Source organism: Scardinius erythrophthalmus, assembly GCF_964197995.2.
Source record: "Scardinius erythrophthalmus genome assembly, chromosome: 1".
In the NCBI taxonomy this organism is placed as follows: domain Eukaryota; kingdom Metazoa; phylum Chordata; class Actinopteri; order Cypriniformes; family Leuciscidae; genus Scardinius; species Scardinius erythrophthalmus.
The window spans coordinates 53,725,706-53,745,506 of NC_138221.1; the positions used below are offsets into that span (position 1 = coordinate 53,725,706).

Consider the following 19,801-nt stretch of genomic DNA (forward strand, 5'->3'; position numbering starts at 1 on the left):
CACTCCCAAAGGCTGCAGTGATGTACTGTACAAGCATGTCTGCCTCTACAATTTGAGCCTGAACAGTAGCAGACGAAAGTAAAGAGCGTGAAAAAAACCCGTCGACAGTGAAAAAGGAATCGTAAGCAGCATTACGAATGAACGATACTTTGAAAAACTGAAATGCTCAAAAAAAGAATAGAAATGTGTATCACATCTTTCGTTCTGGGGCACATCTTGACAGTGAGGTTTTCAGGGACTGTATTTTGGCTGATTTGAGGACATGATGCTGATTATGTATCTGGGTTATATCAATGTGGAGCACATAAATCATTGATACCTAACTATTTAAAACGTGATCGACTAAAGGAACGAGAAAAGAGTCAGTAGCACAAAATGAATATGTCAGTTCAGTTCAAAATGCTAAAGCGTTCGCGTGCCATGTGAAACAATTAACACATTCCCTTTTCAGAGCAGTAGCTTAGACACAGAATCAACTTGTATCACTGGTTCAGTGAGACGATGAGTTTAACTAAGATGAACTGTCAGTTGAATTTCCTTAGTTGAAAGAATCATCTGGACAGAAAAGATTCCCACAATCATCCTCTGCTTTACCTCCTGATTTGCAGGCAACAACTGATCACTGATTGGTGCAGACGTGCTTGTTTCAGTTCCTGACTGTGATTATCAAAAAATTACGCGCACGTCCTCCTGCACACGGTGCACTCAAGGCGTCCTAATGTGCATATTAGAAACATGCTCAGACCTGCATACTTCACTCCTCTGTGCATGTTTTTGTGAAGTCGCACCTCTTTTGAGAGTCACAGGTGAGGCGCAATGGAAGCTTGGGGAAGATAAGGTCACATGCACACCTCTCTCTCTCTCTCTCTCTCTCTCTCTCTCTCTATATATATATATATATATATATATGTGTGTGTGCAAGTTAAAGGCACACTATGCAGTTTCCGTTTTTCTCAAACAGTGACCCCTAGAGTCGCTGTGGAGTACTTGTATTTAACGTTACTGTCGTAAATACCACTCACGCAGAGCCGTCGTTTTCTTTTCCTTGACTCTTCTGACCGCGATTTCTTCATCAACTCTTCCATGATTCACGTCTGAAATGCGTGCTAGTGTCTTCCACAGAGGCTGCTTAATATGTTGTTGATGTATGTGACGTCGTGCCGTAAAGCAAGTCATGATTCTCGCGAGATTTGGCGGGGCGCCACCTCTCAAACTTGCATTGCTGGTTTTGCCAGCGACGTCCCCCCCCCTGCTTTGCTATCGGGATAATTCACCCTACTACGAGTTCGTTTACCATTGAAATGATTTCGAAGCTGTTATATTATGGTACAAATTTTGCATAGTGTGCCTTTATAAGGTGGGCATGCGAGTTAGTTTCCTTCCACATCTCTGGAGCTGCAGATCTCTTGCGGTTGCCATGGCAACGCTGACTTTAGAGGCTGCATGTTGAGTAAGGAGAAATAAAATAGATTAGAGACAGAGAGCGAGACACACAGACAGAATACAGACAGATGTACGCATACAGACAGATGCAAAAATAATCAAGGTAAAACCCACAAAAAAAGCAAATGGGATGCAAAGCCAGAAACGACGGTAAGGCAGGCAGCCAGGTCAGGTGAGTCAGTGAGAAAAACAGGAACGGAATGACTGGAGGAGGAGTCAACTGGGTTAATTACCACCTCTGATAGCTGCAAGTCTCTCTCGGGCACGTATTAGCAACCGGACAGAAGACACGCGACGGACAACCTCTACTGAAGTCGATGAGGAATTTATAAGGTGTTGTGTCAGAGCTGAGGGTGTAGAAGATTAAAGCAACTTAACTTTTAGTCACCGTATGAGCGTGTGCGATTGTGAGGGCTGACTTGACCCCCTCCGGTCAGATGTATGTAAGCATTACATTCTAGGGCAATGACCATCTCTCTTCATTAGAATTTGTCATGGCTGTTGAGATTAAATTAGGGTGGGAGTTTATAATTCTCGATAACTTGTACTGCAGCCGTAATTGAGCCATGTGTTATGTCAGCGTGTGGGTCTGTTTGCCTCCCTCAGGCATATAATGCTTAGCAGAGAGCATCAAAACTGCTCTGAGGAGCCAAGTAAATTCCTGAATCACGTTAACAACCAGCGCATCACGCACATTTAATGCATCCAGCTGTCCTTACTCAACACTTTTAGCTCCGACTTAACAGCTTTGAGCCAAATTTAAGAGTTTTATGCAAATAAAACTTTCCCACATCAAGTTAAATCAAAGGAATAACACAGGAAACTGCATATATTTCTCATAACTGCGACTTTATCTCTCAGTTGTGACTATCTTTTAAGTTTGACTTTATATCTTACAGATGCAACTTTATTTCTTATTATTGTGACTTTATACCTTATATCTCTCAGTTGCGACTTTATATCTTACAAATCCAAATTTCTTTCTTATAATTGTGACTTTGTATCTTTAAATTGTGACTTTACGTCTTACAACTGCAACTTTATATCTTACGATGTGACTTTATTTCTTATAGTAAACTTTATGTCCTGTCTCCATTACCTGTTTTAGGTGGAAACAGGCTTCCATAAGGAACTGTCAAAGCAGCTTAACCGTGTAAATGTTTGATATCCACATTTAGTGGTAAATTAGTCAGTGCTGATGTTTAGCTTGGAAATATAAATCAGCATGAAGATGAGGCACAGAAGACGCAAATATGACACCTTTCCGCCTCGCATGCTTTTTCTCTATTTAATCCCTTCTTTCACTGACGGCCCCCACATTCTCCAGTGTTCTTTCATCCATTTTCCTCTTTCGACTCACTAGTTTACATTATGATAGAGCTAAAAGTGTAGCAAATCTCCTGCCCAGATTGGCACAAAAAGCATCTCTTTAAATGACAAGAGTGGGAATAGAGTAAAATCCAACAGCCACCCTGATACCCACACAAGCACATGCACACACACACATCACACACACACACAGACACATAATCATTGTCAAATATAGAAACTGCACATGTATTCTCCACAGCAGCGCATGATCTCGCACTGTGAGGACCAAACTGAGCAGATGCAGCAGGGAGTTCAGACGGACACCCATTACACGTACAGAACACCCATCGTTCAGTCAAGTGAAAATCACTCCCTTTCTTTTCATCTTAAGGTCAAGAGAAGCTCCTGCCAAAAGAAAACACCATAATCCTGCTGTCTTTAGACGGAGGGAGGTAACGGGGTGTGTGCAACTGAAGGCCGTCTCAAAGAATTTCAGTTTCAGCAAAAACAACCTTGATGAGACTAAACTAGGATCATTTCATGTGTCATTTCATGTCTCTCTAGAGTTTCAGAAGAGTTCTCATTCTCAGCCACATCTTAAACTGTGCCCAGAATTTCAAAGATACCAAGTTTGCAATCAAAAGTCAGTGAAAAGACACTTCCACCCTTTTAGGGCCAATTTCAATCAATCAATCAATCAATCAATCAATCAATCAAAACTTTTATTACAGACTCAGGGTCCAATTTTTAAAACACACCCAAAAAACATTAATGCTTAATGTTTCTAATGCTTTTGTATCTCAGAGTAAATAAATATAAATATAAGTAAAATGCATATAAATAACATTTATAAGCTATTTTCTGTGAATGTGTGAGACTTCCGGTTAATTATAGGTTAATAACTTTACGTGCACTACAAATCAGTGTGTTTCTGATTACAATAATAAATGCTAGTTTGCAATATCAAGCAGCATAACAGACTGTTTTTGTTCAGCTAAAATAACTGGACATCTCATCTGAAGCCTCGCACATTCAAGTTACAAATGGCCGAACCCGCTCTTACTTTAAAAACACGGTAGATAGTATCATATTAATGCGTTTACATACTTTGTAAACTTCATAAAAAGAGTTTCAAAAATTATAATTGGTCGACCCCTTGGAAGACTGCTAGGGGTTGCGGACCCCCAGCTGCATTTTAACAACTGACATAATTAATACTTAAATGAAGCATAACTAAAAACTCCTCTAGGTTGAAAGAGCAACATTTGAGCAATTTCATTTTCCTCTGTGTCTATATATAAATGTTTTTAGGCATGGGGACACCTCAAGGTTAGGGGTCACGGAGGTTCACGCTCAATAAACCGCTGTCGGTGAAAAAGGGCTAAGAATCCAAGCTGCACGGATGTGGTCAACGTATAGACTGTAATCAGCTGTAGATCGGAGATTGGGATTTCAGGAGAGCGTAATGGAGAGGACCAGGGTGGCGTTACATAAACCATGATAGACATTCCGTTACCATGGAGGCCTTATCACATCTAAAACCCCCACTACCCACGCATGCTTTCCTTTCTCTTCCTCGCACCATCTTTTCTTCATCTCTCCCTCGCTCACGTTGGTGCCTTTTGGCATGACGCACCGTGTGTGTGCATTGGTGTGTGTTTTGAAGGTCTCTGTTCATTCTCTGAGGCTGTATGCGCTTGTTCTTCGTATCTCCTCTATCTCGAACCCCCCCTGCACACAATTCTTCCATTCTAGGAGGCATTTCACCCTTCAACTCCCATCTTTTCTTTGGATCGTGACACAAAACACCATCATTCACATGCAAATCTGCTTTGGCGGGCCGCCAACTATAAGTAAATACGCGAACGCCACTGGAGGACCGCCGCTATTCTCAAAACAATCCTTTGAAATGAATGCTCGTGGTGAAAACTTCCCATACAGTTTGGAAGGAAGAAAGCAGGTGCAAATGAAAATACATACGCTTTCAAAAGCTGACAAAAGCAAGCAAGAGTCTTAGTCTATGTCAAGCCACCAGTCTAGAGAAACACAGCATGTGACTCGAAAAAAAAAAAAAACACCTTACGGCCTTTAAACTAAAACAGAGTGCTGAATTTAGAAGCATGCCACTTTTTTTAGGTCTAACCCAGTTCAAACTGGCACCAGGAGAGATTGTTCCTAGAGCAGGGCTCACAAAATGCATTTTTAAAGCCTGCTCTCTGGTCAACCGGGAGAAATGATTTGAAACCTCTGCGACTGGTATTACATAACATGAAAATGAGAGATATTTTAATAGCCGAACAACATCAGTCCAAGATGTGCCCACATGAAAGCACGACACAACTGAACTCCACAATACCAGAGAACAGCACACCCGTGCAAACAAATCCAAACCCATAGCAGAGTTAATGGATTCATTTTGCACCCTTTTGTTTGCCAACAGTGTGCACGAACTTTGAACCTGGCCCTGAAATTATGCATTACCGCTGCAGGCAGTGTGTTGATGCTGCTGTTACTCGGGGGATTTTGCACATTTTCTTGCAACATCGAACTCAAATATGTGCAGTTTTATCACATAATTTCTTTAAAGACGGCGTGCACTAGGGGTTTAATGGTTCTCGGCATTGTCGCAGGAAATAGGGGTGCTGAAATGGAGTTTAAGATGACGAAATAAAGTTATGCATGTTCACCCAGACATCAATGAAAAGCTAGAGGTCTTGATTAAAGCATTCGTCAGCATTACTCCTGAGCGCTAAAATTCATTTGAGGATAATAACAGCTCCTGTGTAGTGAAATATACAGCGTTTTTAACATTTACTCAATCATGAGTTCTGAGCGTTCTCATATAACTCTGTCCTCATTTATTTGTATGTTAATCTGTAAGTGTTGTTTGGGCTGTTTAATATTAGTTTTTTTGCTGTGAAACACACCTTAAATCTGCAGCGGTCAGGTGGTACAGTGGCCAAGTGCCGGTACACACACAAAAAAAAATGAGGGTACGCTACAGCTCATTGCGTACCGGCCAACTTCGAGTACTGCTCTTGACTGAATAACTTTTGTAACTTTAATAAGGATGAATCATTATTTAATTTATACAGTGAAGATTATATGCAGTGTTATTTTACATTTGATTACTTTATTTAATTTCTGTACCTGAAAACTACTGTTAGATCAACCTGAAAAACCTGACAACCTTTATTTTATTTGTATCTTGTATTTTCTTTATTTTCATTTGACAGTAGTCCTTTTTAGCGCAATTTTCCCCCGGAAATTGCGCTTGTTAACTCATGATTTCTGTTCTGTGCGTCTGTGCGCACCAATCTTGCACTTCTATCTACTCCTCAACCAGACCACCTAGAGACTTCGGGTTTTCGGCATTATGTTAAGGAAGGTCTAATCTCGGGAACGCACAAAAAAAAGCCAGGAAAAGATTTACTATCTCTTAGTGTTGTGATCCCATGAGGTGAGAAAATTGCGCTAAAACACTCACCGAGTTTTTATTACTTGTTTTCCTGATAGCACATACCGAACCATACCGCGACCGAGATACAAACTGAACCTAGAGTAATTTGACCCGTTACACCCCTAGTGTGCACATATATTCCGACTATAATATACGGTATATATAATAGTCACTATATCACCCTGTTTGGACCATTTCCCACCACTATTCTTGTCACCCTAGTTACTGATTTCATTCATCATCACTGTCAGCTGTGTATCGTTAATCACCTTGTTTGTCTGGGTATTTAAGCCATGTGTTTTCAGTTCACCCTTGGCTGGTCTTGTTCATGTATGGCTGTGTTTTGCTTGCTCTTCTTCGTTGGGCTTTACCTTGTGGATACTATTAAATACAGTATGAACCTTTCCTCTTCGTGCCTTCATATGCAGCATAACGTGACAATAGTATATACAATACCATTAAAACGATTTTTTTAGTAAGACGGAGTTACATTTATACTTATATGCAGCAAGGATCCATTAAATGTACAAAAAGTTCATCTGTAATACAAAAGTACAAATGCTGTTCTTTCTATACATAAAACATTCCTAAAAACTGCATAAGGGTTACCAAAAAAAAGCATTAAGCAGCACAAATATTTATTACGCTCCAACTCAGCATATTAGAATGATTTCTGAAGGATCATGTGACACTGATGATGTCGTAAATTCAGTATAATAAAGAAAAAACATTTCCTAATGTGCGCTCATGAACAATAAAACCGTAAATGTGGTGAAATTTCACTACCTGTTGCTTTTAAAAGGTTTTCACACCTATAATAGATATCCTCAAGCCAGCTTGTGTTTGTAATACTGCATACGCATAAACTTTCTTCTGAAAAATATGTCACAGTTTCCCACAGGCGAAGAGAGATGAACAGACCCAGCCCATCCTCACAGCGAGAATGGCCCCAATACTTCAAAATAACATCTAACACATGTTTGATTAGGATAAGAAGATCATCAAAGCTAAAAGCTCCTTTATGGCTCTTTTTCTAAACAGTTCTGTATATAATCATCACCCTCCTCCACTAAAGTGAAAGAACTTCATCGCCATTATAGTATGGAGTGATTAATATAACTCATTGCTACGTTTATCACTCTCTGCATTATTGTTTATGCCACTATGTGGCCTAAAAGCATGAATAGCTGTTCGAAGGTTCTGTATGTTCTTTGGTAAGCTGTTTCGGAAGGAGGCTTTCCATGTGCGACTGATTCTTGGTGGGAATGATCACTGTGTGCTAATCACATCCTTCTCTCTAGCAAGCAGGAGGCTGTTTTCAGGCTGTTATTAGGGCTGTCGGTCAAGCCACTGATCCGGGAGCTCCGGGCCATCTGTGTGTGTGTGTGCACGCATGTGTTTGAGTGTGCAAACTGCGTAGTGAAAAAGAGCAACCTCTGCTGTCACTTCAAAGGGGCGTCACGTGGCGCATTTGCTATGGTTTGATTCAGGCACTGACTCGCAGTGACTGCAATGCTGTTTTTGTGATGCAGAATGAAAAGAGCGGAGCGAGAGAGAGAGAGAGAGAGAGAGAGAGATTGCTTCAGAAGTGCCGCCTTATAATCGCTTTCAAAAATTGTGTCTACATAGCCTGAGTGTGATTTTCTCCAATAACATCAGGGCACAAATTATGGGGGGTTTGCAAAGGGAATATGATGCCCAAAATAAGGCATGAACCTTAGACCCAGAGAAACTAACATCGAGACGTTCAGGGACGTCGATTGTAGACGAGACCAAGGGGACGTCAATTGTAAACAAGACCCAGGTAGACTTAGGTCAGGTGCGAAATAGGTTTAGGAAAAATTTACCACAAGCATTAGACTTTTTTGAATTAAAAAATAAAATAAAATGCAGATCCCAAACTTTTGAATGGAAGTATACTGTATATATAGACGATACAAAATTATAACAAAAACTTTAAAAAGTATTTAAGAGTCGGTTAACATTTGTCTTATTCTACTAGTGGTGCCGAATTTAGCTTATGTTCATCTGATTTCCAATATAAATACCAAGAAACATGCACTGAAAGTTATTGTATTCTAACACTTGCTCTCCACGTATCCCACAGTTCCAGCCGCCTTCCATTTACCTTATCCTCTTCACCTCCACCTGATCCGAAAGCGGCAGTTGCCATGTGAACAGGTGCTGAGTCTGAGAGAGGCTCCTTCTTCACACTGGAGCATTTGTGTTAAGAGGAGCCAACATGCTCACACAAATATCCATTTCAGAACATGGAGAGAATAGCATCCAAAAACATCTATTTACAATATATATATACACGTATATATACGCCCAATTCAAAGGCAGTACTACTTGTATCCTTTGCCGGCAATCCCAGAATGCGCAGAATCCGCAGAATGGCGGATTCCAAATATATTTATTCCAACACTGCAAAGCATTGATAAAAAACTTTAGTAGCTATAATTCAAATGAACTATTTTTCCTGTAGCTCAGAGTATGAGCACTATAGCAACAACAAAGTCGTGGGTTTAATCCACTTTCGCATCTGCCAAATGCATCAATACATATTACATAAATACTATTTTGTATTCTTATTAGAGAATAGCATTATTAGATAATACTAAACTCTACTGGAATTAGCTGTAAGCGCTATTTGCATAGCGAGTGTCAAGTTGTTGCAATAGTTTTCTAAGTTGCCTATATGCAGGAACAGTGCAAATGAGTCACATATATCACACAATAACACAAACACTTGAAAATACTCTGCTGTATATTAGCACCCACTCCACACATTAATATTGCAACACTAACATACATCAAAATGCACAGTCGAGGTGGACACCGTAGCTGCTTTCAGCAGAGCTGCCCAGGTGTGTGGATAAGCAGAGAATGAGTGGGCATAACCATTAAGGATCAAGGAGAAGGGGCGCGAGAGGGTGACAACCACACAGAACGAGAGAGATATCTCGCTTTTCCTCACAATGTTATGTAAAACCCTGCAATGGGAGGCCAGTGAGTGGGCAGTCATTCCACTCTAATCCCTCACTCTTTTCAAAAGAGAAAAAATGCTAGCATTCCTCCTACACAAACACACTCTCTCTCCGATTGCACTTCTTTCTCTCCCTCCTTGCATTTATTTCTTTCTCCACACTTGCTCACTTGCCGAAGATTCTTTAAAACACCCTCAGGACAGTTTCGGCCCACAGGAAAGCAGCACATGGAGAGTGGTGTGGTCCTTATACAACCAGGCCTCAGCCTTTAGAGACTATCTACACCTCTAGTTACCTTCATTAACTTCTGATGATAGTACCTGCCGAAATCTTTGGGCATATGACTACAGAAGTTTATCTGAGCTGTAAATGCCATCACTCTGTAACCACAGGAAAATTACATCTTGACAATGCTGATTGGACACAAGAAACACACAGTCCCAAACCTTTACTATAGCAAAAGTCTTGACGTGATATGAAAGGCAGCAGAAAGGGGAAAATAAGTGCATTTCACTCCTTTAAGAGTATGGCTGGGAACCAAGAACGAGTTTTCATTCATTATTTTTAACAAATACCGAAAACGAATGACACACGGTTTCATTCACATATGGTTGACCACCAACTAACTGTGAAACTTAAATTGACTTAAATTGACTTAAAGTGAATCAGTGATACGACAGCATGTAGTTAAAGATTCACTTTATCAGTATTTTATATAAAGAAATAATTATGGCCCTTTTTAATAATATATGTTAAGGGCAATTATTATATTGCATTTGTCACTTCTAAAAAGCCTATGAAAAGACATTAAAAACCCTTTTGCAAATTTTTTTTTTTGTATTTATTTATTATTATTTATTATTCCCATTCATATTGAAGAGCCATATTATATATATAAGAAATTAACCGCTGACTCATACAAAATGATTTTCGCAATAATATAGATTGAAGTATGTATTAGACCTGCAAAAACTTTTCAGCAAAACCAATTAAGCGTGAAGTCCCAAGCCACTCCCCTCCCTCGGCATGTAAGACTGGAGGACATTTTCACAAAATTGGCAACTAACGAATCATATGGCCGTTGCACTGCTCTTGCTCTGCCCTCTGGGACTTTGTTCTGACACGCCAACCAACAGAACTACTTTTGCCTAGGGCTCACAACTGGAAGGGTTACAGGTAAACAAAGGTATGTAATGATCAACTTGCTAATCTTGGTTCGATGAGCCTTACCAAATCACTCCATTACACACTACCAGTTACTGCACACACTCATGAGGTGTCCATACACATTCCAGAGATAAAGCGGTTTCATGGGTGTGTTGTGTCGTCTTGGAACAGAGCTAATTATGGTTACTGGGAATTCTGGATTCCACATAGAAAACTCAAGAGATAAAGTTAATAAAAGTAAACAGAAGTAGATATACCAGGTTTTTTTTATATTTCAAAGTCATTAAATAGATAGTGTACCAGAAACGTAGAAACATCTACAAAGTGCATCTGTCTACAGTTACTCATTCGGTCAACAGCTGGGCTGTGTGTCTTCTTAACGCTGATGACTTGACTGCATGTGCATCAGGACTGATATGTAAGCAGTGTCTTATTTCAGTGTGTTACCTCTTGACCCAGGATCAGTGGACTTCCCTCAGTCCATAATCCACAGTCACTCTACGGACAACAATACTAGATGAGACAAATTGCAAGACCATTGTTGGCTAATCCAGGATTAGTGACACATTTTCAAAAAATTCCCGGGCCTCGATAATGACAAAATGTCAGTCTTATATAGAGGCAAGGCATCCCCCTTTACATAAAAAGAAGAAAAACAGGTTGAGAATAAGGCCAACTGTCTCAGTATGTGACATAAAACTGAAATCTCTCTGATCTGTTCTAGATATAGAGCAGAGGTTCGAGATAAATTGCTAAAAATCACCTCCAAAGGAGAAAAAGAGACATCAGCTGTCAAGCACACTACACGAATGAAAGTTTAGGTCTTGGCATCATTTTAGAGGTTAGCAAGAGCTAGAGTGTGTTTTGAAAAGAAATTATTAAATTGAATGAACTTTTGATTTTGAATGATTGAATGATGATCAAGTCACAATTTTCAGTCGGTTTAAGCAAGTTTAAAGGTTTATGTGCTTGAGGTAGATTGTATGTTTAAAGCGATAGTCCCCCGAAAAATGAAAATTCTGTCATTACTCACCATCATGCCGTTCCAAACCTGTAAGACTTTCGCTCATCTTCGAAACACAAATGAAGATATTTTCGTAGAGATAAGAAGATAAGATGTTCAGAGAATCTGGACTAAACCGCTCAATTGATATGGATTAGTTTTACGACCTCTTTATGAACTTTTCGAAGCAACAAAGTGGTAGTTGCACAGACTGTCAATGGAGGGACAGAAATCTCTCTTCATTTGTGTTTCGAAGATGAACGGAAGTCTTACAGGTTTGGAACGACATGATGGTGAGTAATGACAGAACTTTCATTTTTCGGGGGACTATCGCTTTAAACATACAATCTACCTCAAGCACATAAACCTTTCCTCGCCTTTCTATACTGTTCAAAACAGTCCAATGAAAAATAACAAAACTAGCCTATCCGTCGTCATAATTTACCTAGTCTACAAAAAGGGACATTTTATTAGTTACCATACATCCTGTCAGCGCACTGAACCACGGCAAACGGCCCATCTGCCCATTGATTTCGCATCGAGCATAATTCTCTCTTTATGCACCGGGATACTGTAGAAATCCCTGCAGTTTCCATGGTTACTTCACAAAAACACTCTAATGCACATGTGCAGTGCAAACTGCTGCACTATGGCTGCAAAGCATCACTGCTAATAAATGTGTGGGAGAGCCATTCTTCATAAAAGTCCTGGAACTTACAGGAACAGGTAACATGTATGCACTTGTTACAGACAACCCATTCCCATCACAACACAACACAATTCGTCATTTCCCTGTAAAAAGTCCTTTGTCTGAGACCAAAATAGAAATCCCCTCACTTCACACATGCATGAACTGATTGGTTGGTGGTGTTTTCTACATACAGGTGCTCAGTGCTGTATGTGGGTGTCAGGTGTGGGTGGTGGCTGCTTGTGCGATCATGAAACATCCATAACAACAATTTGAGGAAAAACACACAGGAAATCACCATGGGAACATTTAATAATTTCATTCGATTGTCATAAGCTTTCCCATAGCCGAGGAAATACCCTAGTAGAAGATATTTCCCAGCCAGTTCCTCGTTTAGTGATAGGATCTGTTATTGACAAATGTGAAAGCACTTTGTTTTATGACATCGCTGTGTGACCTTTTGATGTGACCTTTTAAATGTTGCCAGTGCTCAATATAATCTCAAGGTTTATGACTAGCCTTGACTGCCTTCCTAAAATACGGTGGTCCACTGTCATGCCACATCTCTGTGAAATAAAGAGTTCCTCTGTCTAAAAAAAAATACCTTGTTTACCCAAATTAATATGGCACTACATAAAATGACTTATTCATACAACAGCTTACAGAAGCGGCCTTTTTTTTTTTTTTTTTTTATGACCAAATTATTCTCGCAATAGCAGTGAATCTGTAACCATAGAGAGATGGTGACTAAAGTAAATAACAGAATGGCTACTGCACTATATGACTTAACTGACAACTATTGTGGAGTGTAATACGGTTTACCTAGCACAGGTTTTTCCCGAAAATGCAGTCGTGAGGCAAGACAATTTAAGGGAGCCAGTTTGGTTACATTAATTTAAACTTTATGGTCTGGTTCCATTCTGGTACAACACACCCACTTTTCATGATTTAATCAGTTCCTGATAAAATTAAGTCCTGCCCTACAAATTTACTCAGAAACATCTCATATTCCCAAAGTAAAATGTTCTGCAAATGCTCTTTCATTTTGATTTTTTCATGTTTAAGTTTTTAAGTTAATATGTTGTCTTAAAAACAAAATTATCAAGGAATGACACAAAAAGACAAAAAAAAAAAAAATAGCAAAACGACAAAACAATTTAAACTTAGGTGTATAAACGTTATTGGTACGGTACCAAGACACGACAAAACGCCCAACAATTTAAACTTCTTGTATACAAGTTATTGAGGAGCTCAATATCGGAACTAGCGCGATTGCGATCATGAACATTTATTTGACATAAATTAATTTTCATAAATAATAATAATAATGATTTACAATGTTATTGTTTAATCCCCTTATTGTGCCTGCACTAAATTAATATCGTGCAATCCGCAAACCACAACAGATAAAAATATTTGCCATTATGTGAAAATTAACATAAAGTGAAAGTGCATTTAAAGTGCACGGTAACCGCGGTTATTGCAACAAAAAATGACGATAAATTGATAATCGTGACAAGCCTTGTGGAAACGATTATTTATTGTAACCCACTACTAGGCTACAACACATGCGTGCACCATAAACAGTCACTATAGTTGTAAACGACCTGCTCTTCAAAGATCCACCAAGAATATCTGTCAGTGGAGCACGAACGGTGGGAAAAGAGACTCTTCTCACCTGTGCAGTTGCCGTACCGCTTTCCAGCCACACTATCCAGCAGCGCCAGCGCTAGATTGTCCGGAGTGTCCGCGGGCAGCGGGGTCCAGTTCGTGTCCAGGCTCGCCTCTGAGCTCTGCTCATCACTGGACAGCGACGGGCTCCTGATGTCCGCAGTGGCGGATGGCCAGCACGGCGCTTCTTCGGTCTCCGGGCTGAACACCTCTCTCGCCGGGCCGCTTTCAGGAGATGTCTCCCTGAAGAACGGCACCACACGGGACAGGCTGGCCCGCCGCCTGGATGCCCCTGTGCCGGTGGCCTTCTCCCCAAAACCACCCGCCCGAGTGAGTGCATTGGTCTGTTTCTTCAAGAATTTTTCAAGAGGCTTCATTCCAGCCGGCATTTTGATGACAGAAATCACAAGAAGGCCCTGGGTTGATTCTAATTAATACTCAATAATGAACACTGATGATAACCGTATTGACGTGCGCGTGTAGGCTACATCATAGCTGGATAATGCTGGAACCCAACACTGATTGGAAAATGCCTGAAGAATATCTTCCTCGCTGCGTTAAGGTGTCAAGAATTAAATACGGCCATTTTCAATGTTCCTTTTACACAAGTGGATGCTGATGATCGAGTCCTTACTACCCTCAGAATAATAATAAAAAAAAAAAAAAAAAAAAAAAATCCAAACGTATCCCAGGGAAACCCGTCCTGCACTGCAGTCCTTCAGCTCGAGAAGAAGGCAATGTCAGTAAGTGTAGGCTACTGGCATTGCCACTGTCAACGAAGCCTTGATCGATGAGTCAATTAGACGAATACTCAGACACAAAAAATGAAAATAGCAGCAGGTAGCACTTAATAATGCATATACATGTATAAATCAGTCTCTGCCAAGATGCTGGACCATAAATGAATCGTTTACCGCAGCAGGTCTGAGGGAAACGGGCTTTCGTCGCAGGCGAGACAGGCGACTCGATACTGAAGATTATTCCGTGTCTGTAGATCCCTGACTGGTTCGGTGGTGGGCTATATCCGTATTTATTTTTCTCTCACGGTACCGAATGTCTCTGCGTCTCTGAGTCCGCACAAATACTGCGCTCCGTCGCTCTCACGTACAGTACAGACTACACACACCTCTCTCTCTCTCTCTCTCTCTCTCTCTCTCTCTCTCTCTCTCTCTCTCTCTCTCTCTCTCTCTCTCTCTCTCTCTCTCTCTCTCTCTCTCTCTCCACCCTCCTTCTCTGCAGCTGAGTGCGGGTTATTGGTGGTGTGAAGAGATATTGCTCAATTGCTTTGAATCGCAGCAATTGCAGTCACAAGCTCATATTGACGCTTGAAGAACCCACGTGTGCGCCAAAGGCTGAACATTTATTTGATAGGCTTTTTCATTTTTTTCTAATCCTGCACCCCGAAATATTGAATAACTGTTCCATCAGTGTGCATGACGGCAACTGGTACAATACCACTATGTTTGTGCTATATGTGTTTCAACGTTTGATATAATATTCTGAGATATGAATGCTTCAGAATATCCTACTTCTAAACGGTTCAAATTAATGTAAAGTACAAAGAATTCCCACTGCTGAACCTTGGTTTTAACACGAACGAAAAACTTTTTTTCATTAATTTTGTGATTTTTTTTTTTTTTTTTTTTTTTGGTGATAATCAAACTTACAGTTTCAAAATAATTAGAATTCCAGCACTTGTTAAATTTTAAATATTTTAATAAATTATTACAAAGGAAATAAATATGAATACATAAAACTTTCTTATGGTATCGGTGACTAATACTATTATATAATCAAAATATTATTCACACAAAGCAAAGAAGAAGTTATTTTAAGAACTGTTGATGGAAAGATTCTTTGGAGAACCCACAATGGTTCTTCTATGGCACTGCAGAAACTTCTTTTTAGAACCTTTATTTTTAAATGACATTTTTGTAAGGAATGACAAAGAACATTACATATATTGTGTGTGTTTCCATTAGCTCTATTAGAAATAGTGGAAATAATGTGAACACATAATAAGAACAAGGCAAAGTAGAATCAAGAAAATAAAAAAAGAACATCTATTTTACATAGACTTTTGTCTATCTTTTAAAGCATAAAGATAACAGCAGCAACATTCATTAATGAAGAACCTGACTCAGACTGAAGTTTTGTATCAATTACATTTGGCATGTGTCTTGTTCTCCGTACGGTCTACAGTTAGCCAGCTGTATGGTTTCAAATTGCCCAGCTGGAAAGCACAAAAGAGGTTATCTCTTTCAAAACCACTTCATGAACACACACACACAGCATTTAAGTGTCTTATTTATCAAAGGCACTTATTAGGCACATGCCGACACCATCAGACATCAGGCCTGCATGGTCGAGGTACGAGTGGCTTATAGTTGTGAGCCAATAGAGTAAGCAACTTCATTATCAGTATTAAGTTACGTTTGGCAGGCCATGGTGTCTTGTTCAAACGTCTGTCAGGAAACAGTATCCCAAGACACCTATGAGGGGTAAATATGGGATCCGGTGACCATCGGTGACCGCACTATGCTGCAGCACTTAATTGAATACAGAATCATTGTAACACATGGATACCAATTAATTTGCTTAAAAGTAAAATGCTTGAAAAATTAATGAGGTCTATGTGGTTTATAAAACACGTTCAACTATTATATGACCTTACTTTCTTTAATAAAACTCACAAAACAAATAAAATATTGCTTAAACCTAATTTTTATGCTAGGCAGAAAAAAGGTTTAATGGGTTCTATATAGAACTAGGGTTCTTGACTCAATTTTAAAGAACCCTTTATGCCATTCAGGTTCTAAAGTGGCAGAAATGTCTTAAATTATTGCATAATGCTTTCATGTATAACAGTTGTTGTTTTTCTAGTGACAGTCTGTTTATGTTTATAAATTTAAACTAAATGATGGGAAATTAAAAGGTTCAATGTAGAACCATTTATCTCTATAAAAGCATATATCTGCATTTATTTTCTATTGTGGAAATGGTCCCTGATCAACAGAAGAGGGAATCATCTGCCTGATATAAGATGAACTCATTCAACTGTGGTTAGAGCTTCTTCCGCACATCATATGTGTGGTCTGGCAACACCTCAGAATGGGAATTTCCGCCCTTTGTGACATCACACAAACAAAACATGTTCAAGTTAGGCTGGGTGTAATGAACCTCAGATAAATTCTACGTGATACATTGAATTTTGAGCATTGTGTGTGTGACTTTACTTAAGTCATGTCTGCAAGCTCAAAACTGCGGGCGGGAAAAGATATAAATTTAGCTCTGCGTCAGTAGAGGTCCTCGTTGTCACCATGGAAATGAGAGTGAGACCATGCTGCAGAGTGGTGGAAATCACACATGGGGTGAACCACCGCAGTCATCCGCTGATCACAGAACACACTCAATCTCTCCACCGTTATAAACTTAGTGGCTTCCCCCATTTATCTCACGGCAAGTCGTTCCTCTTTTTATCCCACATCAACCTCTGTGGTTTCTGTGGTCCCTTGAATGGGGAAGTACTCTGTAAAAAGTGAACAGTTGGATCAACTTAAAAAAATTACTTAAATTGGTAACACCTAAAGAAATTAAGTTTTCTCAACTTAAATTATCACGTTTTATCGTGAAAAATGTGATAATTTAAGTTGAGAAAACTTAATTTCTTTAGGTGTTACCAATTGAAGTATTTTTTTAAGTTGATCCAACTGTTCACTTTTTACACTGCATTAGGGCTGTGGTCAGATGTGGATGTGTGTGAGTGTCAACAGAATGACAGTCAAGTATTTGTCATACCATTTAGTCATATGACCTTCTCTGAAGATGACTGACATGATGTCGGCATGCATAGTCTATGACTTCATCACAAGAACCCCCATAAAACCATTAGACTTGCCATCAAAGTGCTGTAAATGGCTGCATAATGTTTTCTGTTCTCTCAACAAGAGAATTTAAGGGGTAATGAACCCATAAATAAATTCACTCTAAAGCCAGATGAGGTCCTGCAACTGGGAATGACATTAATGCATGTCAAAATTAGGAATGTACAGACATAGAAACATTGGTCTATACAGTGAGTATTGTATCGTTGGTCGATACAGAAACATTGGTCGATACTTGTGAGTGATAACTGATTATATTATATATGTTTATTTAATGTTTTATATAATGTTTCAGCTGAAGCTGAATTATAGTATGTAAATTTATATATTTGTTTTTTTATATATTTGATATGATATAGTATATTGAAAACAAATGTAATAACTATGTATATATATATACACACACACACTATATATATATATATATATATATATATATATATATATATATATATATATATATATATATATATAGACAAACATACACACAAATCTATTTAAGCATACAAACTTGTATACTATATTAAAAGTCTGATCTTTAAAAAGTATAAAAAATAGAACACATATTTGATATTCTATTTGAAATATAATAAAAATAAAATACAATAACAATTATTTACAAATTATATATAGTGTATAATAAAAAAGCACGAGAGAGAGAGAGAGAGAGAGAGAGAGAGAGAGAGAGAGAGAGAGAGAGAGAGAGAGAGAGAGAGAGAGAGAGAGAGAGAGAGAGAGAGAGAGAGAGAGAGAGAGAGAGAGAGAGAGAGTGTATTGCTGTAAAGTTCACCAGAACATAATGTAAAAAGTTATAATAACTCTTTAGCACTTTTGAAACCTGGCATAGAAAAAGTTACTGTTTGAACTGGGTGAAATATGTCCTAATATTATCAGCTTCAAATATCCGTGTTTTCAGATTTATGCAAAAAAAATATAATAAAAAAAAGAAAATGGTTGCAATTGGCCAATATAGAGTTACATATTGTATATCCCTACTCATAAAACATTTTGTGTCTACATGTTTATATTAGTTTCCTCCTAGAAATCCAACAAAAACAGAGCAGTATTTCCACAAAAGCGAAAGAAGCCATTACCATGGTAATTCCATAAGCAGATTTGTCTTTGTAATGAACATGACTCTCTAATATGTTTGCCTGGCAGTGAAGCCCACCAGCCCTCATAAGACTACATAAACCCACCCACCCACCCACACACACTCAGATGATGGATGACCTCAGGAGCCTAACGCACTTGCCCTGGAGTGAGGAGAACAGAGCTCACATCTGCGATGACTCATTAAATACATCCCCCCATCACCCCTCCCTGCTGACACAACGCCATCCTTATGACATGCGTTAACGTTATCGTACACCACGCAAACACACAAGCTCAAGCACACACGCTCGCTATGCTGTCATTCTCCTTCGTGAAAAGGATTGTAATGTATTGTACGGGCGAATAAACAACAAAACGCCAATGTCCTTAGTCAGAATACTGAGACAGAGCCTTTTATTTTCACAATAAACAATAGATCCATCATGTCCAACACTTTACTAAACTGGGAACCCCTTTAAATCTAGACAGAAGCCTTTCATGTGGAAACACACTCACTCTTTCATACACACATACACACACAGAAACTAAGATGAATGTTGAAGGCCTCTAGAGTGCAGGATCATGTGTGTGTGTGTGTGTGTGTGTGTGTGTGTGTGTGTGTGTGTGTGTGTGTGTGTGTGTGTGTGTGTGTGTGTGTGTGTGTGTGTGTGTGTGTGTGTGTGTGTGTGTGTGTGTGATTTGTGCCGTAAGGAGATTATCTTTAACTCATTAAACAGACCCACTTTTAAGCACTATGATATACAAAACCCCCCTTCTTATCCCGGTACACAACCAAACGCATAATTTAATGAGGAGAGCCGTTTGTCTTACCCCAGCGCAGACGCCCTCCTCCCAGTCAGTCTGGCAGATTAAGATGGTAATGTGCCCCCTGAAGAACATTTTCAAAAACACACTTTTATGGGACTATTATTTCACTGTGATCCTCAGGCTTCACATCATTTAGCTTGGCATCAATTGGGAAGCATGATATGCTACATGTCTTAATGTGTAGCTACTGTTTAAGACCTGACACCAGATAGGTGACTTATCTTAACAACTCTTTTGAATTTGAGAAATATTTGGAAAACA

The 19,801-nt window shown here is 39.2% G+C and overlaps 1 protein-coding gene across 1 annotated transcript in view; it reads right to left on the minus strand.

Annotated features, from left to right (window-relative positions):
• Positions 1-14,851, minus strand: part of rapgefl1 (Rap guanine nucleotide exchange factor (GEF)-like 1) — a 38,547-nt gene extending 23,696 nt beyond the window's left edge. The window contains exon 1 of the mRNA XM_081382956.1: positions 13,741-14,851. Coding sequence (XP_081239082.1) covers positions 13,741-14,122 — 382 coding nt within the window. The 5' untranslated portion in view covers positions 14,123-14,851. The remainder of the gene's footprint in view (positions 1-13,740) is intronic.
• Between the last annotated feature and the right edge of the window lie 4,950 nt (positions 14,852-19,801).